A 17,484-nucleotide genomic window follows, 5' to 3' on the forward strand; every position below is an offset into this window, starting at 1 on the left:
TATATGAGTTACGTGTTGTTTAATTAGGCAATGTCTCTTAGTTCTAGGTAACTGGAAGGTGAGGGATGGCTTAGGTGCTACCCAAACATGTCAGTTCCATTTGCCACCAAGTCTGCCCAGAGTGGGAGGAACTTTGTCATTTGTGTCCCAGTTGTAGACTCAGGCAAGCGATGCTTTGTGTCACTGGGAAGTAAAACACATGCTGAGCAACTGTGCTATTCATGACGCCCTTCTGTGGTCTGACCATGGGCAGTGTCCACATCCTACTGCTGGCATAAGGTGCCTGTTGTCAGGTGGCAGGAATGCTGGAAAGGGCCAGAGTACACTGGGTCACTTAAGCTGAGCTGTGGGAGGCAATTAGGTGGGGCTGGGTGGGGAGCCCAGTGGTTGTGTGAGCACAGAAAGCTAAGCAGGAGCAGGGTGAGAGGCAGATGCAAGGTCAGCATAGATGCGCCTTTACATGAGTGTCACCTCACCTGGCCACCACCTTCACATGGGACTGTTCCAGTGCCACGCAAGTCCAATAAGTATCAGCGCAGGAGAAGAAAACCTTGCTGTGGGTCAAAAGCAGTATACTTCAAAGATAGTCTCATGGAGCTGCTTGTCTTTTTTTTCCCCCACTAGAGAAGGTTTGTTTGGAGTTGGGTTCATTGGACAGTGCCTGACCTGCCCTGGAAGCTTCAGAGAGGCTCTACTACCTTTAAAATTATATGTAAGACAGTATGTATAGAATGTTAAATTTTCTGGGTAGAAGGTAGTAGAGCCTCTTGTAAAAGAGAAATTCAAATTATCTGCTACTTTCAAAATATTTTGTGGTCACTGGTCTGGAGGCCAGGGAAACCCATCCAGCCTTTCAGATCCCATCAGAATTTTTCAAAAAAAAAACATTTTTAATGTTTGCCATACATAATGTCTGCATTTCTTGTGTGGAGTTGGTACTGGTACATATGTGTACACATGGTACATAACACATCTGAATTCTTAACTCTCTCCCTTTCATTCTTTCTCTTCCCTCCATCTCTTGAACCCCTTCCCATCTGAGAAGGATCTAGCTCCTTACTTTCTGTTACCTGTCTTTTATTTTTCTCTTTATAATTTGAGTTTCTCATATAAAAGAAACCATATAATATTTAACTTTGTGTGTCTAATTTATTTTACTTAACATAATTATGAGGTAGATTCATTTTCCTATAAATGACATCATTTTTATAGCAGAGAAGTACTCTATTGTTAGTAATTACCACATTCTCTTTATCCATTCCTCTGTTGATGGACATATAAACTGCCTCCAAGATTTAACTATTATGAATTGTACTGCTATAAACATGAGTGCACATACGTTACTATACGATGATGTCTTGAACTCTTTTGGGAAGAGTTCTAAAAGGGGAATAGCTATGTCAAATAGAATTTCTAGTTTTGTTGTTTTTGCAGAATCTCTATACTGTTATTATTTGATTTCTTAATGGTGATCAGCCTTTTTGAGGTAAGATAACATCTCAGTATTTGGATGTGGATCTGCTTGACAATGCCTGAGCAGCCCTAGAAGCTTCAGAGTTTCTACTACCTTTAAAATTATATGTAAAACAATTTATGTATGAGTTGTAAGTTTAATTTGCATTTCTCTAATACCTAGAGATATGGAGCTTTTTTTTCATGTATTTATTGGCTACTTATACCACTTCTTCCATGAAGTATCTGTTGATTTTACTTCCTCAGTTTTTGATAGGGTCTTTCATTTGGGGAGTATCTAATTTTTTGAGTGCTTTATATATTGTAGATATTAGTCCTCTGAAGAATAGTTGGCAATATTTTTTTCTGTTTTGTATACTTTCGTTTCACTCTTGTTTCTTTTATTGTTCACAAGCTTTTAATTTACTACGGTCCTATTTGTTTGTTTTTAATGTATTTGGTTGTTACAGGGCCTCACTACGCAGATCAAACTCAGTGATTCTTCTGTTTTCAGCCTCCCCAGCACTGGGATTACAGGTATGTACCACTATGCCCAGACTCTTGGGATGGCTCAGTCTGCCCTGCAGGTGGGATGGCATGACATGTGGTGCCAGGGATTGCACCATGGTCCCTGAGCTTGCCTAAGCAGGTGCTTTAGTCCGCTGAGCTATCTTGCCAGCCCTACGGTCCCATTTGTTGATTCTTGGTACTATTCCCTGTACAACTACTGTTCAGAAAGTCCTTGCCTATACATGTGACTTGAAGAGGTTTACCTATTTTATCTTCCAGCAGATTGTGTCTGTTTTAACATCTAGTTCTTTGATCCATTTTGCTTTTATTTAAATGTAGGTCAGAGATATACATCTGGATAGTTTTCCAAGCACCATTATGGAGTCTACCTTTCCTCCAGAATGTGTTTGGTTCCTTTGTCAAAGATCAAATAGTTGAACATGCCTGGGATTGTTTTCCAACCCTCTATCCTATTCCATTGATCCTCATGTCTTTATTTGTGTGCCAGCACCATGCTGGGTTATCTTTTGTTTGTTGGTTGATTGGTTGTTTCTTAATCACTGTAGTTTTGTAATATAAACTTAAGTCTAGGATTGTGATGTCATTCTCTTTGCTTCTGTTAGCCAGGACTGCTTCTGCTTTTTTGCATCTCTTCTGGTTCCACATAACAATTCGATGTTTTCTCTAGCTCACAATAGAATTCTGAAGGTCAAAGAAAAGGAGAGAAGGGGTTCTGAAGGTCAGAGCATGAAGTAGATGCCAACAAACACGGTTTTATAGTTTGTCTCATCTTTGGACTCAGATTTCACCCTGGGCACACTTCTTGTCCAAAGAAAAGCAGCCAGACTCTCGGGTCCTTTAGAACAGCTCTGAACATAACCTCTCCCTGGCCTCAGCCCTGTGAGCCAGTCCATAGTGGTCATACCTAGTCAGAACGCAGATGAGCCATGTTGGTGGAAGGAACCACAACCAACAACTGTGGCAAGGTAATTCCATAGTGGATGACTTCTATTCTCATAAGGAACTAGGAGAAAACATTAAATAGGAACTGGACACCTGAGTGCCAGTTGACATCCTGTACTAGCCAGTCAGGTGACATTGGGTAGTTCACCTTCATGTCTTTACCTCAATTTCCCAATCTGCAGAATGAGGAAGGCTGGACAGGTTTCCAAGTCCTCCTGGACTTAGGAGTTGACAGGCTTTTTCCAAACTCCATAGGGTGACCCTGACTATGGACAATAATTTGAAAGGAAACAGGGGTTGGCCAAATAGTTCAGTGAATTAAAGCAAGCAGGTGCAAGGGCCGGGAGTTCAATCTTCAGGCCTTCTATGCCAGCTCCAGGGCACACTGAAACAGCAATTGAGACTGGGCCTGGTGGCACATGCCTGTAATCCCAGCTATTGGGAGGCTGTAAACAGGTAGATCACTACAAGTCTTATCTAACAGTGAGAACCTGAATACCCTTTAGAACCTTTTCTAAAAACTACAAAAAAAAAAAAAAATAAGGAAAGGAACCAGTCCTTTATTAGATGCTTGTTTATTTTTCTATCCTACACACCAAGGTATTTGTTTTAAGGAAGATTTAAGTTTTCAGTTTATAGACATGTAAGTAGATATCCAAGGGAAAAAAAAAAACCAACTATGGGCAACACTAAGAATTCAGTGACAGTTCATTTACTGGTTAGGGTCAAAAAACCGGGTAGCAAATATTTTCCACTACAATGAAGCAGCACTGTAAACTGTCCTACAGTTTCAAGTGTGGATTGTTCATAAATCTCCCTTTTTATTGTATTCTGCTCTTAGCAGGAAGTATATATTTAGAGTCACCCTTCCCTCCCCACTATTTCTAGGTATTTACCACCAGGCCTTTGCACTGAACTATATCCCCAATTCTTTTTATTTTTATTTTTTTATTTTAGATGGGATCTTGACGAATCACTGAGTTGCCCAAGCTGGACTTCCATCTCCCTTCCTCAGCCTCCGAGAGTTCTGGGATTACTGGTATGTGAGGACATGTGCCACTTGTACTTAGATTCTTGGCCCTTTATTGTACAGTTTTTCAAGTCTCTGGATTATTACTGTGGCAGACCTGATCTTCTGCTTTAGGCTCAGAGGAGGCAGCCAAGTTGTTCATCTGCTCTGACCCCTCCTTTCTCACCCCACCCTGCCTTTCCCCTGGAGGATGCTTGTCTATCTTCCTCCTTGCACTTCTCTCTTGGACTCTTACCTTCTTCATGGCACTGTTACTTTTTTTTTCAAATTTCCTTAGATTATCTTCTTGAAAATTACACAGCATGTTTTGTGCTCTTTGCCTTTTAAATCACTTATTAATATTTTCCTTTCTCCTCATCTCTACATGGTTGGAAAAGGAAGTTTCACCCTGTTTTTGCTTCCTTTCTCTTCTACAGTCCGGCTATTTACAAGCTGTTCTGAAACTGCTTTCTTATAGGAGAGAGGGTGTTCTGTGGTCCCCGTCTCCTGTTCCTGCTGTGAAGACAGAGCACACAGCCTTTCTGAGCATCTCTCCTTCATGCCAGACATCGCCACGGTGAAGAAGCACATCAGCAAAGCTTTGTGCCTGCCCCTGTGGACCTTTCCATTCAAGTATTGTTATCATTCATCCTTCTGCAGTCTTCCGCCTCATCTTAGTCCAATAGTGATACTTCTCGCCACTCATCATTATAACAATGGTAACACTATTTTCTCTGGTTTCCTTAATTCCAGTGCATGCTGCAGACTCTTATATTGCTGAAATGCTCTTGAGACACACCCACATTTCCCCGTTGATAATTGCTCCAGGCTTAATTTCCTCAACTGGTATTTTATCTTATTTTATTCATTCATTTATTTGAGATTTTATTTTGTGAGACAGTCTTGCCATGTAGTTCAGGATGGCCTTGAACATACTATGTAGTCCAGGCTGGGTGCAAACTTGCAACAATCCTCCTGGCTCAGCCTCCTGAGTGCTGGAGTTATAGGCATGCACCACCATGGCTGACATCAACTGGTACCTTTAAATTGTAATTAAATGCTTCTAAAAGGTATAGATTCACAAGGTGAAACATTTTGACTGAACAAAAGTTATCGAAGAAAGGTAAATCTCTCTTCCAGCCCTTCTAGTTTTCCTCCCACAGACAACCACTGTTGGCAGTTTCTAAAGAGTCTATCTTTGCAGAATAGTTTGTTACTAAAGTGCATCATGGTGAGACTGCAGTTGCCACTGTGCCAGGAGCCCATCTTGAATCTCAGCCAGTTGGCCTGGGATCTTGTTTTCCTGCCAGACATTTCACCAAGAGCTGGGCTCTATGCTCTGCACTCCCTGATATGGATAGGAATTTGCTTCAGGCCACAGAGCTGGCATCACCTTTGCTCTTAGATTTTCTAGGGTTTTCAGAGGCCGTGACCTGAGCAACCACCACACTTTCTTGAGGACATTGTAAGGGAATCCAGTACTGTGCACCTTCACTGGAATGAGCCTGCTCCTTGGTCAGCCCCCTAATACCAATCCTCTTCATTCTTATTTTGCTTTTGCTACACGAACCTAAAATGGAATGAAGTTTAACTGTTTTGCTTCTGACCTATGGTGGACAGTATTACTGTGAACAGTTGCGGGTTGTGATGTCGATCCAGCTTGTGTGGAGTAAGAATCAAATGATAGAGTTCCTTTGCTTCTGCACCATTACTTACTTCCTTGTCCAGGCTTGTTTCTCAAGTTCAGCTGTGATGTGCTCATTGAATTTATTTACTGCAAGGATTTAAGAAATAGCATGTAGTGCACAACATGAGCAGTGATAGCATCATCCAGTAGAGGAGGCACAGCGACCCTCTGGCCACAGAGCAACTCCTAGTCAACCGAGGGAGCAGAGCCACTCTGGGAGCTGCTCTGCATCTGGCTGCACACTAATTATAGCTTGGACTTGGAAAACATTCCTGCAATGATATCCATAATCTTAAAAACTGTTTTGGGGGAATGTATAAATTAATGTTTTAGCTAGGTACAAAGTACCTTAAGAGCAAGTAGGAAAACTGTTCCATCCTTTTAAAATCCACCTCCTGAGCAATGGGCCCGCAGTGCTATCTGCTGAGGAGGCGCTGCATTACAACAGCTGGATCATGGTAGGCATTGCCTGGGAGGTACATTTTGATCGGTTGAACTATGATATTCATAATCAAAGTGAGAGAGATCATCCCAGTCAGAAGTTCTTCCAAGCGTGGTCCTTGGCTAACTGTCTTCAAGCAGAGATCCATCAGACAAACGTCTATGAGAAAACCGCAAAGCAATCTTCTTTCCTTCTCGTATATTCACGATCTCCAACAGCACAGCTAAGAATCCAGAGGCCTCATAGTGAAATAACTTCCAATCCTTGTTATTGGACTTCTGTCTCCTCAACTTACTTGGCCATACCACATTTTATTCATAATGTCTGTTAGCAGCCTAAAGAGCTAAAATTCAGAACTAATGAATTTTAGCCACACTCTGGCTAATGCCGCTTCAGTTTAACCATTCAAGTTGTCTTTTGTTTACAAATCAGTGATTGCTTCCTTTAAAAAATTCGATAATGCATTAAATTATCAGCCAGTAATATCATAACCCTATAAAAAACATTAACTACAATAAATAGATGAAACAATTATAGTAAAGCTATCATCTGATATTAATCTATTATTTAACACTTATATCTTTAAAAACTTAGTTCTCATTTTTTGGGGGTATTTCGAAGTTGAAGTCTTGCTAGCTGGTGTCCTTCATTTTCCAGTGACTTCCAGGCTGCCTCTTAGGAAACTTCCCATGACTGATTTTTCCCCTTAAAACTTATTTAAGGAGGACTCAACCGATCATTAGCCAAAGATACTCTTTTTATTTAAATCAGCTTTCTATTCTGAGTGGATCATGTTCTATTTTCCACACAAGCTGTTTCAGAGTGCTGTTAATTGCTCTTAAATTCTAGGTCAGGAAATTGTTTCTGCTATATGGTTGATTATAATATCAAGTTTATTATTTTTAGACAGTACTGATTTAAAATGATAAAGAGTACACAAACAGGCATTTCATCATGAGTCCAGGTATATTTCTAAAAATAGAACAAAGACTGCAGCATACCTGACTGTTCCCCCACGCCCTGATCCTTTATTGTTGTTCAGAGTAGCTCCACAAGACAGCTTCTTTGAGAACTGTATCTGGATGGCCCAGATTCCATCGTGTCTTTATTTGTTAGGCGCTGCTGTCTAAAGGTTGGATGACATCTCTTTGCTCTAGGACAGTGATGGCAAGCCTTTCAGAGACCAAACGCCTTTATTCATCACAAAGTGCCAACACTCCATAGTTATCTCAAGCTCAGCTGCTGGGGTGATGCTAGGGCAGTTGAGCTCATGTGGCTGCTGGGGTCTAGGAGCGTGGTCTAGGAGCTGGTACTCTGTGAAGAGATGTGAGAAGAGAACAGGAGCTGAGGCGGGGCCAGGCTTGCCCAAGTGGCAGAAGCTGCTGCAGCTTTGGTCCATGAGCAGGAAGACCTGGTCCCTGTGAAAGGCTAGAGTTTGGGGCAGAGAGGTTGAAAAGATAGATCTGGACAACTGAAACCGTGACAGACTGAAGAGTATAAAGGCAGCCAACATCTTCTGTTCAGACTGAAGAGAATTTCTAGAATAAGGCATGGAAAACAGGATAGAAGTGAATACCCAAACAAACCCACACTCTCACAAGGATGTGTGGGCATTACATAAAATCACAGTGGGTGTGAATGCAGTTTAAGAACATGCTCAAAGCATGCAACTGCAATAGATATGACTAACTCCCTCTGAAGAAAATCCTGGCTGGGCGTGGCACCTCATGCCTGTAATTCTAGCTACTTGAGAGGCTGGCGCAGGTGAACTTCAAGTTCATGGCCGGATGAGGCAATTTAATCAGACCCTGTCTCAAAAAAAGTTTATTTTAAAAACGTCTAAGGCATAGATCAGTGGAAAAGAATCTCTCAGTTCAATCCTTAGTATTGTAAACAAAACCCCAAAAAACTTTATATCAATAAATATGTGCAATTATATATTAACAGAAATTTTATAACAGAAAATAGTCAAAAATCTAAGCAGTTTCCAGCTGTTTCACATGTAAAGAACATTAAAATTTTAACTCTACAAACCTAGTTTTTCTTTCAAAACAGATTAATATTACCATGTATGTATGACAGAGAGTCTCTTATCTGCAGTGCTTGTGACCTGAAGTGTTTCAGACTTGGGAATATTTGCATGTACACACTGAGATATCTGGGGATAAGACACAAGACTACATATAAAATTTCTTTCTATTTCATATACACATTTTACAGGTAGCCTAAAGGCTATTGTATACACTACTTTGAGTACTGTGGGGGTTTGCTACCTGTCACATGAGTTCAGATACAGAACTTTTCACTTGTGTCATATTGTTAGCTTTTGAAAAGTTTCAGATTTTAAAAAATATTCTGCAGCTCATATGTTCAAATTAGGGATGCTCAACCTGTATTACCATTGGTTTAAGTTTTGTTTCATGCAAGAAAAACATAATAAAATACAGAAATTACACCAATTCAAAATTACACCCTATTTTAGAAATTGAGTGTCTTTAGATTTATATAAGAAACTTAGAACAGTGTCATTTTCTCAAGGTCATTTTGTCACTAATGGTTCATAGATCAGTATTTTGGAATACAAGACAAATTTGCGAAACGTATCTAGAATAGTAATATTTATTATCTTCAGATACTTACACTGGTGGTATTAGTTATAATACAACATATAAATATCTCAGACAGCATTACTTTTTGAGTCACTTAGAGAGTAATAAAAAGGCTTAAAAGCCAATGAATATATTATATTCTGATCATTTATAGATAAATATTCATAGAGACAGTACAAAAAGAATTTATTAGTACATTGTGAAAGGAGTTACCAGGAAAGAGTGATGTTAATCTGTTAATCATGGAATCTTCTTGTTCCTTTTTTAGGAGAAAGGAAAGAAAAGCAAAGGGAAGAAGATGAGGCAAAAACTATAAAGTCCTCACTGCTACCTTTGAGGTCAAAACAGCTGCTTTCATTGACTCTGGTGTCCATGTGTTTTGCTTAAATTTTCAGTGGAGAGACTAATGTGTAAGTGCATCTGCAGGGAGAACTGGACCTGTGCTATCCTCCTCTTGTCCCGTTTCCTTGGCTGGAGGGCAGTCCAGACAAGGAAGAACAAACCTGGCTGACCACGCTCACCCTTCAGACAATACTTTGGAATCTCACCAAAAGAGCTCTTAGTGATTTTCAGAAAGGTGGCGTGTGCTGAACACCACTCCCCCATCTATGTCTCATAAAGAAATACAAGATAAAAACCCTTAAGGTTTGTTTGTTTGGTTGGTTTTGCTTTTGGTTTTATAAGACAGCGTCTCACTATATATTCGAGGTTGGTCTTGAACTCATTGTGTAGCCAGGGTTGCCTTGAACTTGTGATGATCCTCCTGCCTTAGCCTCCTAAATGCTGGAAATACAGGCAAATGCCATCATTCCCTGGTTAAATTTGGTTTTTATACGCTTGTCCATAGTGCTGTAATTCACACAAGAGTAAAGGGGCCTTGGCATCTTTTTTGAGTGCAGGAAGATTTTTTACACCTCCCAAATGGGTCGCCGTCTTTTTTTGAATTTCATTTTATACATTTTTCTGAATATTTTTTATAAATAGTTGGTTGAATCTTTTTTTGGCAGAATCGGGGATTGAACTCAGGCCCTTGCACTTGCCAGGGAAGAGCTTATTCTACTGAGCCATCTCCCCGGCTCCATGTTGACTGAATCTGAAGACACTAAACCAGCAGATAGTGAACGTGGAGGTATGAGGGACAAACCATATACTGGACAGCTTATAAAATTCAAAGATGAGAATCAGGAAGGGGGTGGTCTGAGTACAATCAGGCTCCCATGGGCTAAACAATGGCCAGTTGTGAACAGATGCATAGGGAGGCAAGAGGAGAACTGAAAGAAGATGCTGTTTTCATCAGAAATAACCAGAGTATTAAATAACAGAGAAACCAGGCAGAGTGGTGCATCCCTGTAGTCCCAGCTACTCAGGAGACTGAGGCAGGAGGATTGAAAGCTTGAGTCCTGCCTGGGCAGTTCAGCAGGACCCTGTCTCAAAATAACAATTGAAAAAGGATGGGATAAAACTCAGTGCTCCCCAGGTTCAGTCCCCAGTGCTGTCCAAAACAAAACATCAAATCTATGAAGAAGGAATACAGTGGGGAAACGGCTCGTCATGTTTTTGAATATTTAGAAATAATCAAGATCAGTTTCCAGGGTCAAGTACTCTTGACAAAAACACTTCTTTATGCAAGGAAATCATTTGAAACTTTAAAGATCTATCAACAAATAGCAAGCTGTTGAACAATGGCTTATTGTGCAATACTTAACTATTAATACTCATTGTATGCTCATTACATACAAGGTACACCCCTAGTTTCTGGGATACCAGGAGGAAGTTTCTAAGATGAGTAGGTACCTACCTTGAGGAACATATACATTAGTAATCTGTAGGAGGTAAACCAAGCTGCAATAAGTAGGTCTATCTAGCATAAGGACTTGAACACTTGTTTAAAGAACAATCATAGACTCATATTGCTATTATTTCCGCTAAAAAAATTAGTGGCCTTCTTTTTTAAAAGGTATATCCTATATGAGGTACCCCAACAATTCTTAATTTGGACTAAATCTGCAGTCAGCTGGATGTCCTCAGGTACATTGTGTACACTGATCACTATAATCGAGTTTCAGCTGAAGAACTTCCACTGAAATTTCTTGTGTTTCTGTTTTTTACTGGAATTTTATGGACATAACCAAGGGAAACAGGTAGAGGCAGATTAATTCTTAAGTGCTACAAGTATGCTTTCCTTCATTATTTTCATAATTAATTTTGAAAAGCCTGGGAGAAAAAGAGGAGAGGAGGTTGGGAGGACACCAGCAGGTGGCGCTTGTTTCTTTTAAGAAAATGCTAAGATTTGTTTTCAACCAAGAATTTCGCAGGAATTAAGGGGCAACTAGCAACAGGGGTCACAAGTGACACAGAGCATGCCACGCTGACATGCTGAGACCATGAATTCACAATTTTCAGCCTGATGCTTTCGTCATCACACTTCTCCCGAAAAAAAACTCTGATTTTTTTTTTTTTTCCCTTGATCGCCAGCCACGTTTCCCCAAGCCATCAACCTATAGGGACCATAAGGCTTTGGGTAAAGAGCAAAAACAAAGACCCTAGAGAGATGGAGATGAAGCTTTGGGAAAGGAGTGAGACTATCAGTCTCCCTGCTGGTCCACCCGTGGGTGACAGATGTTCCCTGACACCTCCAGACCTAGGCCGGGGCATTCACCCTGGGTCATGCATGACGGAACGGGAATGCTGCGCCCCACGGGACAGGAAGCAGCACGATGGTACTGGCAGTACCTAAGTAAGCTCAGCTCAGGCTGGGCCCTAATGACTCGCTGGGTGACTGGCTTTCTAACCTCTTCTAGCACAAACCAAGTTGGGACTCACTCAGTCATAGCCAGGCCCTCTCCTTTTTTTGGCCTTCTCCTTTATAGGACAAAGTAGTCTGTCTACCCTCCCCCAACAAAATTAAACTAAACAAAACCTCCCAAACGATCCCTTTTCAACATCCTTCCTTCCTGGGTCTGTGGCTTTCTACTGTGGGTTGCCAATCCCACACAGCCACAGTGTGTTTGTCAGTTCATGCTGGTAGTCTAGTCCTGGAGCCTACGCCAAGGGGCGACCACTTAAGAGTCTGAAATTCGAATCCAGAGCCACCTCTGCAGCAAGAACTTTAAATAAGTTTCTTAATTACTTTCTGTATTCAAGGGAAGCAGTAGTTCCATTTAGGGGCGCATGGATTCAAAGAGAGAATTTACGGATACCACCTAGATCGGCTCCTGATCCGCTGTAAGCGCCCAAATGCGAGGTGCGGGGTGGGTCCGTGGGGCTAATCCAGTAGTGAAGACTGCCTCGCGGGGGGCTGTGGTCAAACCTTCAGCGTAATTCTCCTCCCCGTGAGCTCAGTGTACTACAAATTTCATGCGTTGCCTCGCCTAAAATCTAAAATTCCCTGTGCCCTAAAACCTCCTGGGCGGATCGGGAGTCTCGCTGTAAGGCACCAGAGGCGGCGCGCGGCTCGGATTTCGGGGCGGATTGCGGGGCTCGGGCGGGACGGACTCGCGGGGGCAGGAAGAGGAGAGCAGGCGGCGGAGGAGGGGAGAGCGGAGAGGAGGGCGCGCGAGGAGACACATGCGCGCTGCTGCCGCCGCGCCGCAGTCCGCCGCCGCCCGGGGACGGGAAACCTCGGCGGCCGAGCCTCGCTGCCGCTCCGAGCGCTCCGGCGGCCGCCGCCGCTCTCCCGCGTCCTCCGGGCAGGCTCTACGGATCCAGCCGAGCCGCGCGCTCCCCGCCAGGGACGGCCGTGACCTCCGCAGGAGCGGCGGGGCGGGGCGGGGGGCCGGGAGAAGATGGCGACGCCGGGGAGCGAACCCCAACCTTTCGCCCCTGCGCTCTCCTTGGCGACCCTGCACCCACACCACCACCCACACCACCACCACCACCACCACCTCCACCACGGCGGGGCCGGAGCCGGCGGCGGCGCGGGCAGCGGCGGCAGCGGGGGCTTCAACCTGCCCCTGAACCGGGGCCTGGAGCGCGCGCTGGAGGAGGCGGCCAACTCCGGGGGGCTGAACCTGAGCGCCCGGAAACTGAAGGAATTCCCCAGGAACGCTGCCCCAGGGCACGACCTCTCGGACACGGTGCAGGCCGGTGAGAGGCCGGGGCGGGCAGTGGGTGTGTGCTCGGGCGCTGTCGGCGGGCTGTCGCGCCTTCCCCGACGCGGTGGCGGGCGGCGGGCTGGGGGCGGGCCGCGGCGGGGCTCCTTGGACCCGAGGGAGAAGCGGGGCCGGGAGGGTGCGGGGGTCCGTCCGGCCCCGCGGTGCCGCGCCAGGACGGCAGGGATGCGCTCGGGCCCCGGGGAGGAGGCTTGGGGCTGGGCTTGCGGGCGCGCACCGTGCGCCGGCGCTGCCACCTTTCCAGGCTGCCTTCCTGGGCCTCGCGCGGGCCGGAACCGAGCGCCCACATCCGCGGCTGCGCCCCGCACCGGGCAGACCCTCTGTATGGGGGCGACGCTCGTGCGGATGGGGAAGTCAGACAAAGGTGGCACGCCCTCGCCCGACCCTGGGGCATCGGCGCGATCTGGCACCTCCGCGCCGCCTGCGAGGGCTGGCGAGCCTTCCTCTTCCTGCGCTTGTGGAGGGAGCCGAGAGCCCCCGCGGTTGTCGTGAACCCGAGGCTGCCGGTCGCTTCGGAAGCGATTGATTACCGCCTGCCTTGCTTTTGCCCACCACCCATGCAGTTTGGTCCTGTCGCCAACTACCTGGTCTTAGGAACTCGACCTTTGCGGGGGCCCTGGAGGGGAAGCATGGACCTAGTGAAAGAAAAGTAATTAAAGCGAGCCGGTTTTCCAGCGTGAACCCGGCAAGTTGTAACTCGCGCCAATAAGCAGCCTGCTTTTTCAAGTTATGTCATGTGTTGACATATTTCCGAGACGTCTGCTTTCTCTTTGGTAGTTAGGAGTTGTAGGAGCGGGATCCATGAACAGGAAGGAGCTTGGTGGGATGGGATTTGGGCCTGGATTTCGTGCACGTCTGACTTGGGTTCCCGACTGTCCTGTTCCGCTCCCTGGGGTACGGCTTGTATCCTGGCGAGCGACCAGCATTTCCCAGGGCCGAGGGTGCTCCCATGTGGAACCATGGCCAGACCCTGTGGCTGTCATAGCGTCCTGGGCCTGTGGCCAGAACCCTGGATCCTGGAGGTCTTCAGCCTCCACTTAGAACCTTGCAGTTTCCTCCTATAGAGGAGGAAGGGGGCGGGGCAAGGAAGCCAGTGGTGTTAGGTTTCTAGTGCCACATATTCCCTATAATTCACTAGACACTTATCTGAGCCCTAATGAATAGAGTTCTGAGTTCACGGGAACAAGAAGGTCCCAGGGTCAGTAAACTTTGTCATTTGGATTTGTGGATGGTCTGGTCGGGAATGGGCAAGAAAAAGGGAATTTCCAGAGTTAACAGCTGGGGAGTCTCTGTTGATAGGAACTGTTGGTGACATCTCAAGTAAGAGCTTTTCCAAGAATTGCCTGAATCATTAACTTAAAAAAAATATGTTAATAAAGTCTACTTCCCCTCTGCCTTTAAGCACATTCTGAATTGGGCAGGATTGCAGAAAACAGCTGGCGGGACCAGTAATCATGTTTGTACAGTTCAGTAGTGGGGCTAAGAGCTGTTCCTCTGCTTCAGGTAGGCTGATGATTATTTCTCAGTTAGGTGAACTTGGTGTGTCCACTGTATTGGCGTTTCTTGAAGACGACCAGTGCTTTAAAAGCAGAGTCACGTTTTTCAGTTATGACTGCCATGTGAGGTGGATGCTTAAAAATGTTTGTTCCTGTTCTCTTCTCTGCTTGCTTAGGCTGTGAGTTTTGCTGGTTTTTCATACTGAGTTTTATTTGACCATGTATAGTGTTCATACAGTTCTAATTAGTTAAAATCCAGAAGCTTAATGTTAATTCCTCATCCCATAACACATTATTTGTGGCAGAGAGAGCAAAGGAACTTACTGAGACGGAAGGGGTCTGGGGAAGGAAGTAGGTGATTTTGCAGGAAGCAGGTATATCCCAAAAGAGAGAAAAGGGTATTGAATGTAGCCAGTTATTTTACATGACATTTGATGTGCATTTTACGTCCTTTTTATGGGGCCCAATTTTATACTTCAATTTATTACTGTCAGAGTCACTGTGCTCTTGTTAATGTCAATAAAAAGCAGCCCGTGCATTTATAAAACACAGATATTACATCTGTCCTAAACCTCTTCTTATTCATCCTGCAAAATTTACCCATTATGGACCCATTTCTCCCTCCAACTAGAGTGAAAACTTCCCAGGAATGATACAGGGATTCTCTTTTGTGTGTGTTAAAAGATTTGCTTTTAGAAAATACGTTTGAGGTCAGAAGCTAGGTGTAAACCCTTAGGTATTTTGTTTGTTCTAAATATTTAGTTGAGCATTGCTTCTCATTCCTAAGGGCAAAACAAACAGACAAACAAACAAATGGTTAAAATGACTGCCAGCATAGGTAGTATGGACAATTTCTACATTTTAAGAGAGCTAATGATGTTCAAAGTTAGACAGTAATATGTACATTAAAGATAGTGGTTGTTCCTGTGCTCATATTTAGACTACTGATCTCTCTTAAAATCAGAATGGCGTGTGAAGATCCTTAAAAAGATTTTTTTATAAATTTTGCAAGATAGTGACGCATATCAGAATTTTTCTCCCTGTTTATTTTTATCACACAGGTCATTTGGCTTATGACTTTTAAAAAGTAATTCTTCTGGCAGTTGCCTGTGCAGAACTGAACTCGTGGGCAGTGTAGTGTGTCTGAAATGAGGTGAAGGCCAAGAGGAAGCACAGAAACACAGAAGCCCTGAGCTGCTCAGGGGGAGTCTAAGCTCCAGTGCTCCAGTGCTCATACTTTTATTTGTAGGAAAAAGTGCTCAGGCTCTTCCTTTGAGCCCATTGTGTTTCAGTCAGTTTTGTTGTGAGAGTTTAGTCTTTCAGTACACGAGATGGGAAAGGTACAGATGGTACTGACCCAGAGGGACAAGACAAGAAGAGCCGATTACCACATACCGCATGCCCTATGCTGTGCTAAGTACTTGACATATAATGCTGAGTGCTCCTCAGGAGCATATTCCTTCCCTCATTTGCAGACAGGCAGACTGAGATGAAGAGGAGGCAGGCAGCATGCCCGAGATGACACTTCTGTGTAGCTGTGAGCCATTTCACTCCTGAGGGAATTTATTTATCCTTCCTGTTCTCAGCTAGCTACTGTTAGCAAAGACAAGAAATGGAAAGGTCCTAATCTGGGAATCTTTCTGGAGCTTCACTTAAACCCCTGTTCCTTCTAGTATCTGTTAAGTTCATTGTGGATACCAGGGACATAGCAGTGGGAAAGAGAATCCCTGTATCACTTCGCCCTAGTTGGGGCAGGATGGGGAGATAGTGAAGAAATTAATTTTGCAGGATGAATCAGAAGAGTTTTAGGATAGATGTAATATCTTTGTCTTATACATGTATAGGCTGTGTCATATTGACATTGACAAGAGTACAGTGATAGGACTAATAAATATAAAGTGAAGCATTAAATTGGGCCCCGTATGCACATCAGGAAAGCAACCTTAATTTTTCTAGTGCGATTTATTAATAGTATCATTGGGATATAGAAGTTCAAAGAGATGCTTACATGGTTGAAACAAACAGGAGTGAAAAGAGGAATAAATAAGGGAACGAGTCTGGTTACGTGAGGAATGGCTGGAGTGTGTCATTGTCAGTATTTTTTTTGTCTGTGCATGTATGTTTGTGGGGATGGGCCTAGGGCCTCTTATGTGCTAGGCAAGGGCTGCAACTGAAAGCTAAAGTTCTTTTCTTTTCTTTTCTTTTTTTTTTTTTTAAATGCTACTTTGACAGCATCTCACTAAGTTGTCAAGTCTGGCCTTGAACTTGCAATCTTCCTGCCTCTATCACCTGAGTGGATGGAATTACAGGTGTACACTACCACACCTGGATGTCAGGATCTATCAGCAGACTGTGAGAAATAAAAGAGCTTTTCTAGGCAGGAACAAAAACAAAAGGCATAAAAAGTATGCCTTGAATGAGGGTGTGATTTTTTTTTTTTTTTTTCAGTGCAGGGACCAAACCCAGGGCTTCACATAGGCTAAGTGAGTGCTCTACCACTGGATGCTCTGGCCATGAATACGTAGTATTTGTATTTGAGGGTGAGTGCTGTAAATGCAAATAGTAAGATGAGAAGATACATGAGAAGCTGAATAACAATTCCAGGAAACCATTAGGACTAGAATAGTGTTGATATGCTAAATGTTTCTTTAGAACAAACAGACTGCATATGGTTCATACCCAGCTTCTGACCTCAAAGATATTTTGCAAAAGCACACTTTAGCTTACCACTTCAGAGGTAACAATCCTGTTTGTGAAGATGCTTAGGAAAGACTTCCATGAGGGAGGCAGGATTTGGAGCAGGTTTTATAGGATGGATATGATGAGGTAGACATGCCCGTGAATACTTTGTGGTTGGAAAGACGGTTCTAAGATGTGGACTGAAAACCCATCGCTAAGATTCTAACCTTTTGGGAATAAAAGAGAAGACACTGACGCCTGTCCCCTGGTCATGTCCTCCCGCAGCACTCCCACTGTACCATGGGGTAACAGCACTGGGCTCCTGTGGCCCTTTGCTTGAGGACTTTGTTTGGAAATGGCTGAGGCCTGGGATTTGTCAGCCTCTGGGAATAACTCCCTGGCCTGGCTGGCCTTGCTCTCTCAAATGTCGTTAGCAGTTCAGATGCTTCTCTGGGCTTTGCGGGGATCGATCCTTCCCTGCTCAGGACTGACTTCTCTCATCCTGCTCTCCCCTCCAGGCCGAGA

General features: G+C 44.1%; 1 protein-coding gene across 5 annotated transcripts in view; it reads left to right on the plus strand.

The window, feature by feature from the left end:
• The first annotated feature begins 12,251 nt into the window (after window positions 1-12,251).
• Lrch1 (leucine rich repeats and calponin homology domain containing 1) overlaps window positions 12,252-17,484 on the plus strand; it is a 196,840-nt gene continuing 191,607 nt past the window's right edge. For all 5 annotated transcript variants that reach the window (XM_004633081.2, XM_023717263.1, XM_023717259.1 and 2 more), the window contains exon 1: window positions 12,252-12,758. In XM_004633081.2, the coding sequence (XP_004633138.1) occupies window positions 12,458-12,758 (301 nt within the window). In that variant the 5' untranslated portion in view covers window positions 12,252-12,457. The remainder of the gene's footprint in view (window positions 12,759-17,484) is intronic.

This window comes from Octodon degus, unplaced genomic scaffold, assembly GCF_000260255.1.
Source record: "Octodon degus isolate 3935 unplaced genomic scaffold, OctDeg1.0 scaffold00051, whole genome shotgun sequence".
In the NCBI taxonomy this organism is placed as follows: Eukaryota; Metazoa; Chordata; class Mammalia; order Rodentia; family Octodontidae; genus Octodon; species Octodon degus.